The following is a 13509-nucleotide window of genomic DNA, read 5'->3' as shown; positions in this document are numbered from 1 at the left end:
TGCCACAGTCGATGACACTCCTCTAGCTGCGGTGCATACCAGGTCGGAAACAGCATCTGCGAGGAACAATACTGCTGGTTCCATGGCTTCCCCAGGGGGTGTTGCTCCTGGTCTGTGATAGACAGGCACGTGTCACAACAGTGCAGCAGGCCGCTATTTGTAGAGACATCGCGGCGACGTCAAAGGACTGTTTAAGGATGGATTCCAGACGTCTGACTTGCAAATCTTTGAGTGCTGCACCTCCCTCTACTGGGATAGTAGTGCGCTTTGAGACCACGCAGACCATAGCATCCACTTTTGGGCAAGTCAGAAGGTCTTTGGCCACCGGGTCCAGAGGGTACATGGCTGCCATAGCCCGTCCCCCTTTGAATGTGGACTCTGGAGCAATCCATTCCAGGTCAATTAGCTTTTGAACGGCTTGTAACAGAGGGAAATGGCAGGAGGTCTGACGGAGTCCCTCTAGCAGAGGATTCGTCTTAGGTTCTCCCTGAGGCACTTGTGCCCGGGATCGCAAGTTCCTTCAGGTGGCAGGTGACCAGGTCTGGAAGCTCGTCCTTGGTGAAGAAGTGTCTCATGGTCCGGTGAGGCTCTGTCCCCGGAGGGAGTTCCCCTTCCTCCAGGGGCTCTGATTCCTCCTCCAAGATGTCCATGTCCCCGTAAGTGGGGCTTCTGGGTGGGGGCTTCACTACCCAGGGCCTAGTGGGGCCCAGAGTGTAGCGGTCCTCTTGTGAAGGCTGTGGCCGTGTTACCAGAGGCTCCGTCTGCATGTGAACGAAGGTGTGCAGGCCTTTGAATAATTCCACCCAGGAGATAGATGCTGGGTCCAAGCTAAGAGGCACTGTGTCCCTGGGGGGCCCCATTTGAGGGAGGGTCCCGCTGGGATTTGCTAGGTCCGGGGTACTTATTGAGGAACTAGCACTCAGGCCCGAATGGGGCTGGCCCTGGGCTTGATCCCCCAGGGCCTCCTCGCACTGGATACACAGGGCGTCGGCCTCTTCATATTGTGCGGCTCTGATCTGGTAGGCTGGGCAGAGGCCCTGAACCTTGAGCTCTTTTTCTGGTGGTACCATAGCTTTAGACGCATGAAATCTCTTGTGCGTCGAATATGTGTGCGTGGACAGATGTGCGCGCTGGTGTGCACACAAGTCGTAGTTATGCGCCTGGCCTAGTAAGCACGAGTTGCACGTGTAACTTGTGCATGCAGCACTTGAGCGTGTAACGTTGTGCGCACAATATTGTGCATGCGACTCGCCCTATGCGCATGGATCGAGCCGGTGGTCAGGGCGGCGAACAGGGCCAAAATGGCGATGGCGACCACCTTGCAAGATCCCCAACGTGTGAGAGCCCTTGGCTCTAACCGGGGTTGAGCCCTGCTAGGGCGGATCAACCCGGTGGGGCACTGGTCCCGGCCGGCAACCTGTGCGACTCCTCGAGCTTCGGAGTCTTTAAATAAGATTTCTACCTTACCTTGTCCAGGCGCTTCCCTGTTTTGTTCCGGGCGGTCTCCGGCTGCTGGAGGGGAGAGGGCAAATACCTTCACCGTCGCGCTTGTGGTTGCACCCGCTGCTTCTCAGCTGCGCCCGAGATCGGGGGCTAGGTCCCCGCCGAAGGTCTGCCGCCGGACCAAGGTTCACCTCCGAGTGACCACAGAAATCACCTTGGGAATTCTCAACTGGGGGAGGGACCAGAGGGTGTCACTGCAGGAGAGCGGGGCTCGTCGTTGAGGTAAGTATTCTTCTTATTTTGGGTTTTCTCCGTTAAATTCTTGCTCTAACGCTGTGAGAGTGTGCAGATAGTCCCTAACTGCTATGGAGACGGAAAATACTGAAGAGCTGCACTTCCTGCAGGGGTATATGTACTAGGGCTGACATCAGATTGAAATCTGATCAGTCTCCAAATGGTATCAGGAGTACACTATCCCATTGGTCCTGAGTCCATCTCCTACACGCTAGGAAAACATTTTTACTAATAGATCCGAAATTTCATTTTATAGTTCTTTCAGAACCCTAGTGTGTATACCCATCCAGTGCAGGTAATTTACAACTCTTCAGTTTGTTAATCAGGCCTACCACATCTTCCAGGTTTATCGTGATTTGGTTCGGTTGATCTGAATCATCACCCATGAAAGTCTTCTCCGGAATGGGTATCTCTCCAACATCCTCTTCAGTAAACACTGAAGCAAAGAAATCATTTAATCTTTCTGCGATGACCTTATCTTCTCTAAGTGCCCCTTTAACCCCTTGACCATCCAATGGTCCAACCATCTCCCTTGCAGGTTTTCTACTTCGGACATATTTTAAAAAGTTTATTATTAGGATGTTGATGCTCTCCGATCATGAGACCTATAAGGCAGCACCAGGGATGCCGGACTGGAGTTGGGACTTGGCTATGTCCCTGAAGGTCTCATCTATATACCTCTCGGTCTGCCTTAGCTCCTCCAGATCTGGCATTCTAGCCTCCAGAGATCGGACATGTTCTCTGAGAGACAGGAGCTCTTTGCATCTACAACTTCTCACCAGTGGGTAAAAAAATCATACATGTGAAACTTGATGCAAAAGACTGGGAGACCTCCTTCTTGCTGCTGGACTGCTGCCATCATCTTAAATTTGTCCAGTTTCTAGTTAAGTTTTAGGTTACTATGGGTGTAGGATTGCGTACGATTAGGGTCCTTTAAATGTATTAGTGTATTCACTATGTATCTGGTAGTGACATACAAGGGAATGATCAAACCCTTGATAAGCTGTGGGGAATTTCTAAGTTTAAGTTAAAAGGCTGATTTTTTTCCCTTAAGTGTGAAAGTGACAGCTGCCTATAAATTAAAGGATGAGTTAGGGTGGGTGGGAGAGGGGTGGGAAGGTTGGGAAAAACAAAACACACAAACTTCTGTTTGTTGCCTGACTTTCTGACTACCTATTTAAAACAAAACACAAGAACATACTAAATAATATGCCCCAATAGTTTACTTCTCCTCAATACTTTTAAGTTTTAAAAATTTCTCCAAGCAGTGCTTACTGCACCAGCAAGGTGATCCTTTCCTCTCAGTGCTCCCACTCATTCAAGATCAATCAATTCTTGAATGGCCTCCATAACAGGAAAAAAAACAAGCTTTACGCAAAGAAACCAGAATGCAAGTTTTCTTTGGCATAAACATGGAATCTGCGCCCAGCACTCCCAGCATCTTCGATGCCAGGGAAATCAGAGCCAGTAGCTCATCTCTAATGAAAGAATTGCAACATAGTCCTATAGAATTCCAGTCCCGGAGGAATTTCCCCATCCTCCAGAGAGTCAGGATCGACATCATCAGTGTCATCCGGATTCCTATCTGGAGGACCTGCTGCTAATCTAGGTGTACTACAGCACTTAACATTAATACCAGGCAAGGGAGAAGTCACTGCCTGTGACTCTGACCTGTCAGGATTGGATGGAACTGAGAACTGTGCCTGAAGAAAGAAGTGCAATCCTTGAAAAATAATTCTACCCAAGAAAAGGCAGAAGGATCCATGACAAAACCAAAAGGCACCTGTGCTTTTGCAGGAAGACCTTGTGAGACTGGAAAATTGGGCATCCAAATGGCAGATGAAATTTAATGTGGATAAGTGCAAGGTGATGCATATAGGGAAAAATAACCCATGCTATAATTACACAATGTTGGGTTCCATATTAGGTGCTACAACCCAAGAAAGAGATCTAGGCGTCACATTGAAAGAGTCAGTTCAGTGTGCTGCGGCAGTCAAAAAAGCAAACCGAATGTTGGGAATTATTAGAAAGGGAATGGTGAATAAAACGGAAATGTCATAATGCCTCTGTATCGCTCCATGGTGAGACCGCACCTTGAATACTGTGTACAATTCTGGTCGCCGCATCTCAAAAAAGATATAATTGTGATGGAGAAGGTACAGAGAAGGGCTACCAAAATGATAAGGGGAATGGAACAGCTCCCCTATGAGGAAAGACTAAAGAGGTTAGGACTTTTCAGCTTGGGAGAAGAGACGACTGAGGGGGGATATGATAGAGATGTTTAAAATCATGAAAGGTCTAGAACGGGTAGATGTGAATCGGTTATTTACTCTTTCGGATAGTAGAAAGACTAGGGGGCACTCCATGAAATTAGCATGGGGCACATTTAAAACTAATCAGAGAAAGTTCTTTTTTTACTCAACGCACAATTAAACTCTGGAATTTGTTGCCAGAGGATGTGGTTAGTACAGTTAGTATAGCTGTGTTTAAAAAAGGATTGGATAAGTTCTTGGAGGAGAAGTCCATTACCTGCTATTAAGTTCACTTAGAAAATAGCCACCTCCATTAGCAATGGTAACATGGAATAGACTTAGTTTTTGGGTACTTGCCAGGTTCTTATGGCCTGGATTGGCCACTGTTGGAAACAGGATGCTGGGCTTGATGGACCCTTGGTCTGACCCAGTATGGCATTTTCTTATGTTCTTATGTGCTGTGCCCACTGAGGTACTTGTCCCCTGCTGATGAACCAGTTAAGGGAGTTCCAAAGCCAAGGCCATCATCAGGCTGTGAAGAACCAAAGTTAGTAAAATCAGACAAAAGCAATTCTCCCTGAGCCTCTAAGCAGTGCTGGCACAAGTTGGAGGGCATGCCAGGTTGAGATTCTCAAATATGACAGGCAGCACAGAGGGAAAGCCACTTAGATTTCTTAGCCACAGGTGCCTTCATTTGCTTAAACGGTGACTGAATGTTTGCATTCAGCTGAATGCATGCTGTAAAATAAAGGTACTCAAAATTTAGGAATCTCAACAGTAGGTGCACTTCTGCTGTTGCAAACGAAAGTGCACAACCACTGTGTCCTCAAATTGTGCACAGAGGCAGTGCTCCCAAAAAACTGGGCATACAACTTGGATGCACAGATAGATGCACTTGCATGCACAGATGGTCCTGAAGAGGGCAGATTAACGCTGAAGTGGATACATATGCACCCTCACCCACGACACCACTTCCAGGGTTGCCATCAACCTGAGTACCTGTAGATAGGACCACACTGTCTGGCATATAGTGCTCACCAGGAGATTCACCTGAGACACCTACTTTTGAATACGAACTTCTGCAGCATGTTGAACTGCACACCCAGATATTTCAACAACTGAGATGGCTGAAGACTGTTTTTGGTTAGGTTCACTACCCAACTGAACTCCTGTAATAGGGAGATCACCTTGTGGGTCACCAGACAGCTCTCTTCTAGAGACTTGGTCCAAATCAACCAGTCATCTAAATATGCGTGTACTAGTATCCCATCCTTTCCCAGTTCTGCTGCCACAACCACCATAATCTTGGAAAAAGTTCTGGGAGCAGTGGCTAGACCAAAAGGCAGCACCCAAAACTTTTAATGGTATGATGTCTGGAACCATCTGAACCTGCGTCTGGAACCATGCCACACTACATTTAAAAAGAAACTTAAGACTTGGTTATTCAAACTAGCCTTCCCCTAGAACCAAGAACAGGAAAAAAGTCTTCTCACTCCCACAATGATATTTTTCAGATCTTTTTTATTCTTCATTATTCAATTAGAGATTCACATATTCATGCTGTCTACATACAGTCTACATACATATATTCATGTGGACTTACATATCTCCATGTTATTTTTTGATTTATTAACCGCATGTCTATTAATGGTTTAATAGTATTTACTATTTGCCTACTTCTATTAATGTGTTTCAAAGTAAAAACTTGTTTACTACGGTTGTTTCAATGTTAAAACTTGTTTACTTCTTTTGGCTCAATGTAAAACTTCGTTGTTTAATCCTGGTTCTATGTAAACCGCAAAATGTAGCGATTGTTACTGTTCTATGTAAACCGGGGTGATATGTATATTATACAGGAACCTCCGGTATATAAATTATTTAAATAAATACATGATGTTTTCTGATGTTTTTCTGTTAATGTAAATCGTTGTTATAATTGTAAACTGAGTGAAGGCCGACACTAATACTTCAGTATAAAAAAAACATACAAATAAATAATGGCACCCCAACACTGCAAAATGCAGAAAACGTTGGTGCTCCACTCAGATAGGAATATGGAGGTAAGCCTCAGACAGATCCAAGGAAGTCAGGAATTCCCCCGACTGCACGACCATTATCAATGCAAAAATGAGTCACCCGCAAATGAACGTTGACCCCTTTGAGATCTAGGATGGCACAACAAAATAAATGGAGTATCGGACCCAAACTTTCTTGAGACATGGATACTGGAACCACAGCCCTTAGGACTGAGGAGCCTTGATAGCCAAACTCCACTGCCTGCTTATTCTGTGGGGAGTGGCAGAGAGACACCATGAACACGTTCCGAGGAACATTGAGAAATTCCAGCGCATATTCTTCTTTTATCACTTCCAGGACCCACTAAATCTGATAAGAGAGGGAGAGGCGTCCCCCTTATCTCTTGTTCTCGGGGGTGGGTCTGCAAACCTTCTTTGGAAGGATCAGGAGATTGCACCACCTGAGCCCCCGCCATGCCTGGGCTGTCTGGGACTAAAGGACTGAGACCTGCCAAAAGGCCGAGTCTTCTGAAAGGTCGTCCCTCTTTAGGAAAGAAAACACTTGGAGCCTCACACAACCTCTCATACCAAAGGGACACCACAACCGTTTCTTATCCTCCGGCAACAAAGGAACCAGAGATTCGCACCACTTACTGGTCAGCTTCTCCAATTCACACGCGAACAAGAGTGAGCCTTTAAAAGGCAATTTTGTAAGATTAGCTTTGGGGGTTGCATCGGCTGACCAATTACTCAGCTATAACTGGTGTCTGGCTGGTATTACCAAAGCCACTCCCCTCTGGCTGAGGTGTGGACCAAATTGCAGCCCACATCTGCTAAAAAGGCAGCGGCAGGTTCCTTAACACTCCAGAGTCATCAACCTCCTGAGAGAGAAGCAAAGAAGAGCGAGTCACCAGGGAACAACAGGAAGCTATCTACAAAGTCATTGCCACTGCTTCAAATGCTTGCTTAAGGTTGGCCTCAATTCTCTTATCATGCACATCCTTCAAGGCCGCTCCTCCCTCCACAGGAATAGTCATCCATTTAGAGATGGCACAGACAAGCACATCCACTTTCAGAAAGCGCAGACACTCTCTCGCCACTGGATCCAGAGGGTACAGACCTTCCAAAGTCCGACCTCGTCTAAAATTTGCCTCTGGGGCGGTCCCGTTCAAGATTAGTTCTTGAATGGCTTCCATAACTGGGAAAAAACAAGAGGCTTTACACAAAGACACTAAAATGGGATTTTTCTTTGGCTCAGAGATAGAATCTGCTTCAGGAACTCCCACCATTTTCAATGTTTGGGAAATCAGGGCTGGCAATTCATCTCTATGAAAGAACCGCAACATAATCCTATTTAGTTCTAATCCCAGAGGAATTTCCCCAACCTCAAGAGAGAGTCAGGAACAGCCTTATCATCAATGCCCTCAAGATTCCTGGCAGGAACACATATAGCTCGAGGAGTACTTTGATGCTTAAACGTAGTACCAGAAAAGGGAGAGGCCACTGCCTCAGGGACTGACCTGACAGGATTGGATGGGGCTGAGGACTGCAATCCCTGAAAAAATTCTACCCAAGAAAAGGCAGAAGGGTCCATGCCAAAACCAGGAGGCACCTGTGCTGTGCTCACTGAGCTGCCGTTCCCTGCTGAGGAACCAGTCAAGAGAGTTCCAATATCAGGATTTCTCCAGATACATCTTTACCCATAATCTCATCAGGCTGGGAATAACCAGGCTTAGTATAATCAATGGAAGATATTCCCCCTGAGCCTTTACAGAGTGTTAGCACAAGTTAAAGGGCAAGCCAGGCTTAGACGCTGGAATACGACAGGCGGCGCACAAGGCAAAGTGCTTAGGCTTCTTAGCTATATTTATCCAAAATTTAGGCGTTCAAAAACTGGGCGCCGCAAGGCTAGGCATCTCAGCTTAAGTGCACAAAAATGTATGTGTCCAAGCCGGATGCCGCTTTCCCTGGACACCCCAGACGACTCAACTAAGCGCCAAAACCTGGACGCACAACCTAGACCATCGCTGAACAGACATCCTATAAAGGGCAGCTGAACGCGTAGGTAGAAGCACGCGAAAACGCTGTTGCGGCCTACCACATGGCATGCAGTGGAAAAAGCCTCAGAGTGGGGCCTAATCAGAAGAGCCTGCTTAACTGCCAGGATACCCCCATTTTTCAACCTCTCTCAGGACAGGACGAATGTCGGAATGGCACGCCAAGCTTGGAGACAGGGGAAGGGAAATCCCTGAACCAACCCTCCTTCGCTGTCTCTGTAAGGTTTTTTTTTTTTTACCTGAGCTCAGCCCTTCCCGGCTGAGTGCAGAGAGTCTCCAGCTGCAGGGAGGAGAGGGTATCTGCCATCACTGCCACGCTCTGCTTCCTGCACCTGCTGCCTTTAAACTATACAATCAGCGGAGTCCATGCCGGCTGAAAAACCAAGATTGGACGAAACGTACCTTCCTTCTTGGGCACTATGAAATAAATGGAATAGTGACCCCGTCCCAGTTCGGAGACCGGCACCGGCACAATAGCCCCCAAGGCAAGTAGACGATTTAAGGTCTGTCGAACTGCCTGGCGCTTGAGAAGAGACCCGCAAGGTGAGAACAGGAATCTGTTTGGTGGAGCGCGTACAAAGTCTAACGCGTAGCCATGTCTTAGAATACTTAGAACCCATTGGTCTGAAGTTATTTGGACCCACGCCTTGTAGAAGAGCGCAAGTCGACCCCCCAGCCGGGGAATCGACTCGTGGGTCCGCCTGGCATCATTGAGACGATTTAGCCGAGGTGCCCGCACCTTGACCGTCCTTACCGGTTCGACGGCCTCGAAAGGACCGATTCCAAGTGTGAGAACGAGATGTAGGAGGTCGAGGTGGGTGTTGTCTGGTGGGACGCCCTCTGCGTTGATTACGATATCGGCCTCTGTTAGCATTAAAAAACCTGTTTGAGCGTGGCCGATCCTCTGGTAACTTGTGAACTGTATTCTCATTAAGGGATTTAATAATCTGATCCAGGTCCTCACCAAACAGGTACTTGCCCTTAAAGGGAAGAGACCCAAGACGCGTCTTGGATGAAGCATCCGCAGACCAATTCCTTAACCAAAGGAGGCGGCGTGCCGACACCGCTGCAACCATGGCTCTAGCTTGAACCCTGATAAGGTCATAGAGAGCATCAGCTCCATAAGCTACCACTGCCTCCAATCTTTCAGCCTGTTGAGCCTCAGAATCTGGAAGAGCTTGTGAAGTAAGCAGCTGTTGCACCCATCGGAGTCCTGCCCGCTGTGCTAACGAACTACAAATAGCAGCTCGCATACCCAGAGCTGAAACCTCAAAAACTCTCTTCAGGAAGACTTCCAATTTCCTATCCTGAATATCTTTCAATGCTGTTCCGCCAGTAACAGGAATGGTGGTGTGTTTAGTCACAGCAGAAACAGCCGAATCCACAGCAGGGACCTTAAGAAGTTCCAAAAAATCCGCTGGCAAGGGATATAATTTGTCCATTGCTCTACCAACCCTAAGGTTAGCCTCAGGAGTGTCCCATTCCCTGGAAATTAGCTGTAGGATAGAATGATGTGTAGGAAAAGCCTTTGCTAGTGGACGAAGACCTGCTAAAAGAGGATCCCCCTTCTTAATATTAGGATCTGGAGCCACTGGGTCCGGAGGAGGGTCAATATCCATCTCCTGTAGGATGTGTGGTATAAGTTCCTCTAGTTCTCCGGCTTGAAAAATTCTGAGAACCCTGGGATCATCTCCCTCGACATGAGCCACCAGGGAAGGATCATCAGAGAGTGGATCCAGAGAGGGATCTCCACCCCCTACTGGCTGCGGAGCTGCTGGAGTGGGCAGGGAACCCCCAGAAATTCCTGAGCGTCCCTTCGGAGGAGAGGCATCACCTTGGGGAAAGAAAGTTCCCAGGGAAGGTATCGTACAAGGCAGCTTAGCTGGAGGAGGACCCCCTCCCCCCAGAAAGCTGTCTCTGCTGCATACAAATGCTCTGTGCATTAGAACTACAAACTCAGGAGAGAAAAAATCATGAGAAGATGTCCCAGGCAGAGAAGCAGGCTGAACTCCGGCAGCAGAGATAGGCAGGGTAGTGGAAAATTGAGCGTCTGTATTCTCCTCAGAGAAACCATCGTTTGTAGCTGAGGACAAAATGGCCGCCGTTGCCGCGGACGACGGAAACGGAGCGTGTCTTTTTCGTTCCCCATGGTCCTGAAGGCGCTCGACCTCCCTCGTAGGAGGGCTGTCTTCCCCTTCTGAAGACATCATGACAGAAATAATTTCAGTCGAAGCAGGTAAAAATGCTTACCGTAGTAAGAAATTGAGACCTGACAAGAAGGAGGAGGAGGGGCAGCGCGCGCGCGCGCGCAAAAAATCAGTCAAACTGTACAGAGAGACTGACGGTCCGGCCCGGTTACCCACCCACCGACCCGAGAAAACCGTCGAGGAATGTGACCTCTCGACGGCAGGCGGCCCCGGGGAATATTACGTCGTGGGGCCGCGGGTCGGGAAGAAAAAACTTCGAACTGCCGTCCACCTCAAGGGTGGGGCGGGTACAAGCGGCTTCGGGCAAAGGGGCGGGATCGGCACCACCGATGTGCTCCCTCGGACCTAAAAGCCCGTAGTAGTTCTTTCTTTTCCCTTAAAACGACGTCCTAAAACCAAAATTAAACACTTACCTCCAACCCTGTAATAAAAAAGGGAAGAGGTAGGAAAGAAAGAAAAATAAGACAGAAACACAGCCTGTCAGCAAGAAAAATATTGTTCTCTGAGAAAACAAAAAAAGGAATTGCTTTTTCTAAAACTAAATAGTTAAAATAAATTTAGTAGTAAGCAACTTGATCCCTCACAGAAAATAAATTAGTAAAGTAGAAAAACCCTAAGGTTAAATGCTGGGGACCGCAGTGTCCCCTGCTCAACATCTGCTGGAGTCAGAACTATACTGGGGATTGAGCCAGGGGAGGCGTGGCTATAAGGGACCTCCCCTGGGAATTTTTTGTTCTGACTCCATCTGCTGGACGGGGGACATAACCCACCGTCTGGAATGATCCTGGTACGTACAGGGAAAGACTCTGTTCCTTCCCTCAATTTAGCATGCCAAACCCATCAGTACTTCAGTTCTCAAGAGCTTCCTTGCATTGTAGCACATGCTTTCACCAGCAATCACTCAGACACCAACACTTATACTTTTATAGAAGTTACACACATTTTATACTCATACCTTAAGAAGAATCTTTTTAAATGCATTACTGAACGTAATTTTTTTAAAATCAAAACTAAACACAAACTTTGTTGAATTTTCAACTATGATAACCATCATAGATTTCTAATTAACAAATATCTACTTACTCTGCAATGCTGGGTGATGTGTTGCGAGTTGGTTGAGAATTGCTGTTGCTGTAAAAACATCTTTTCCTCGAACTCGATTCACAATCTCAGGAGGAAGATTCATAGAATTTCTCTCTGTTATTTTACTGGATCTAGTATCCTGTGGGAACTTTCTGAATGAATCCAGATGGTGCTGGTGGGGCCAACCAGAACCATTTTTTGTCAGAGTAGGAAACTTTGCAAGTATCATATCATTTTTCTCAGATCTACCAATGAAACAGGAAGGAATGTCCTCAGACAAATCATCACCACCTGCAGCAGGATAAGAGGCTCTCTGGAATGGAAAATCTCTGTCTGTATGTTTTGATTTAAGCCTCCTGTTTTCATCTCTGGCTGCATGAGGTCTTCTGATCTCATATATTTTGGATGAATGTCTAAGATCAGAATCCTCTAAATATTCATCATGAGAATATGAAGGATTACCAGAAGAGGTTGATGGAAAAAATGAAAGACCAGGCTGATTATCCCAATTAGACAAATCTGTAGAACATACAACACGGCTGGATGAAGTTGCCATGGGAAAAGGCAAATTATTTGTCACCTTCTGAGCAACTTGATTTTCCATTGTGAATGCCCGATTACCACTTTGTGAATTATACTGACTCTGCTGAGCTTGTTTTAATATCATAGACTCCAGATTAAAGTTATATCCTGAAGGACACTGAATTTGTTTTTGCATTTCCAACTCTGAATTCCAAATGCCCTCTCCTGATATACATTGGACCTGCTGAGCTTGTTGGTTATGCATTGTAAAATCCTGATTCCAACTGCCATCTTCTGAAGTACGTTGAGTTTCCTGGTTAAAGATCACAGATTCCTGATTCCAACTCCCCACTTCTGAAGTATGTTGGACCTGATTCAAATTTTCATCTCCACAGCTATAGCTTCCCGACTGATTTTGCAGCATGGAATTCTGATTAATATTTCCACCTTCAATACCATAGCCGCCATACTGATTTTGCATCATGGGATTTTGATTCCCAAAACCACTATGGCCCTGCTGCGTTTGATTCATGGGTTTACGATTCCAGTATCTACCTCCAAAACGGCCACGATTTTCCATCATGAATTTCTGATTCGAATTTCCATCCCCATAACTGTTAGGGGGCTGCTGGTTTTGCATGTTTCCTGGATTCCAATTTTCAGCTCTTGAATTATAAACCCACTGATTTTGTTGGTTCTGCATCATGGAGTTTTGATTCCTATTGCTGTTTCCTGAAAAAGAGTCAGACATTTGTAAAGATTTAAGACCAGTTGCTTTACAGAGTTTTTTTTTTTGTTTGTTTTTATATAACATCATGGATAACTTATGAGGCAGCTCTGTACATAAGTTACATCATTTTTAATGCAAACTTATGTGCAAAAAATTTACTTTGAAAATTACCAGATAAAATATGCACAAACTCATCCATAAAGTTACAGCTGCTATTTTCGAGTGCATAACTAGTGCAAGTCAATTTACACACACACTTTTTAAAATAAATATGAGTGTAAATCCAAATTCCATCTCAATTCCTTCTCCTGGAAAACCTTTATTGAATGCATAAAAATACTGTATGTGCAAATCTGGTTATACAAACCCAGGCAATTTTCTAACAAGTCATTTACACACATAAATCTGTGTTTTATGTGCATAAATGAATCCATTTGGGGGGGGGCTTACTGGAAATGGAGAAATGCCTCTTGAATAGATAGCTGAATAGGTCTATTTCTTGATATTTAGCCTGGAATATTATTGTTTTTGTATTGTTTTCCTTGGGACTAAGTGTTCTGCGACATGTATATGTTATTCATTTTATGCCTATGTTTGTTCATGCTTCTGTTCCTAAATAAAGAGATAAAATTAATTACCCCCATAGTGTATAGGAACACGAGTCAAATGTTAAAACCTACAGCTAGCAGGAGAAAGTTACGTAACTTTTGGTTATTACAGACAGCACAGCCATATTTAAAGAGAGAAGAACACGCATTATAGAAACATAGAAATGACAGCAGAAGACGACCAAATGGCCCATCCAGTCTGCCCAGCAAGCTTCGCACTTTTTTTTTCCCTCATACTTATCTGTTACTCTTGGCTCTTAGTAACCCTTTGGTTCTATTTCCCTTCCACCCCCACCAT

The 13509-nt window shown here is 45.8% G+C and overlaps 1 protein-coding gene across 2 annotated transcripts in view; it reads right to left on the bottom strand.

Moving 5' to 3' along the window:
• The window catches only part of LOC115084727, a 793897-nt gene that overhangs the window by 80774 nt on the left and 699614 nt on the right, over positions 1–13509 (bottom strand). For both annotated transcript variants that reach the window (XM_029589965.1, XM_029589966.1), the window contains one exon: positions 11352–12605. In XM_029589965.1, coding sequence (XP_029445825.1) covers positions 11352–12605 — 1254 coding nt within the window. The remainder of the gene's footprint in view (positions 1–11351; positions 12606–13509) is intronic.

This window comes from Rhinatrema bivittatum, chromosome 2 (genome assembly GCF_901001135.1).
Source record: "Rhinatrema bivittatum chromosome 2, aRhiBiv1.1, whole genome shotgun sequence".
Lineage (NCBI taxonomy): Eukaryota > Metazoa > Chordata > Amphibia > Gymnophiona > Rhinatrematidae > Rhinatrema > Rhinatrema bivittatum.
Note: the sequence above shows the minus strand (reverse complement) of the source record. Positions and strands in the feature narration are given on the sequence as shown.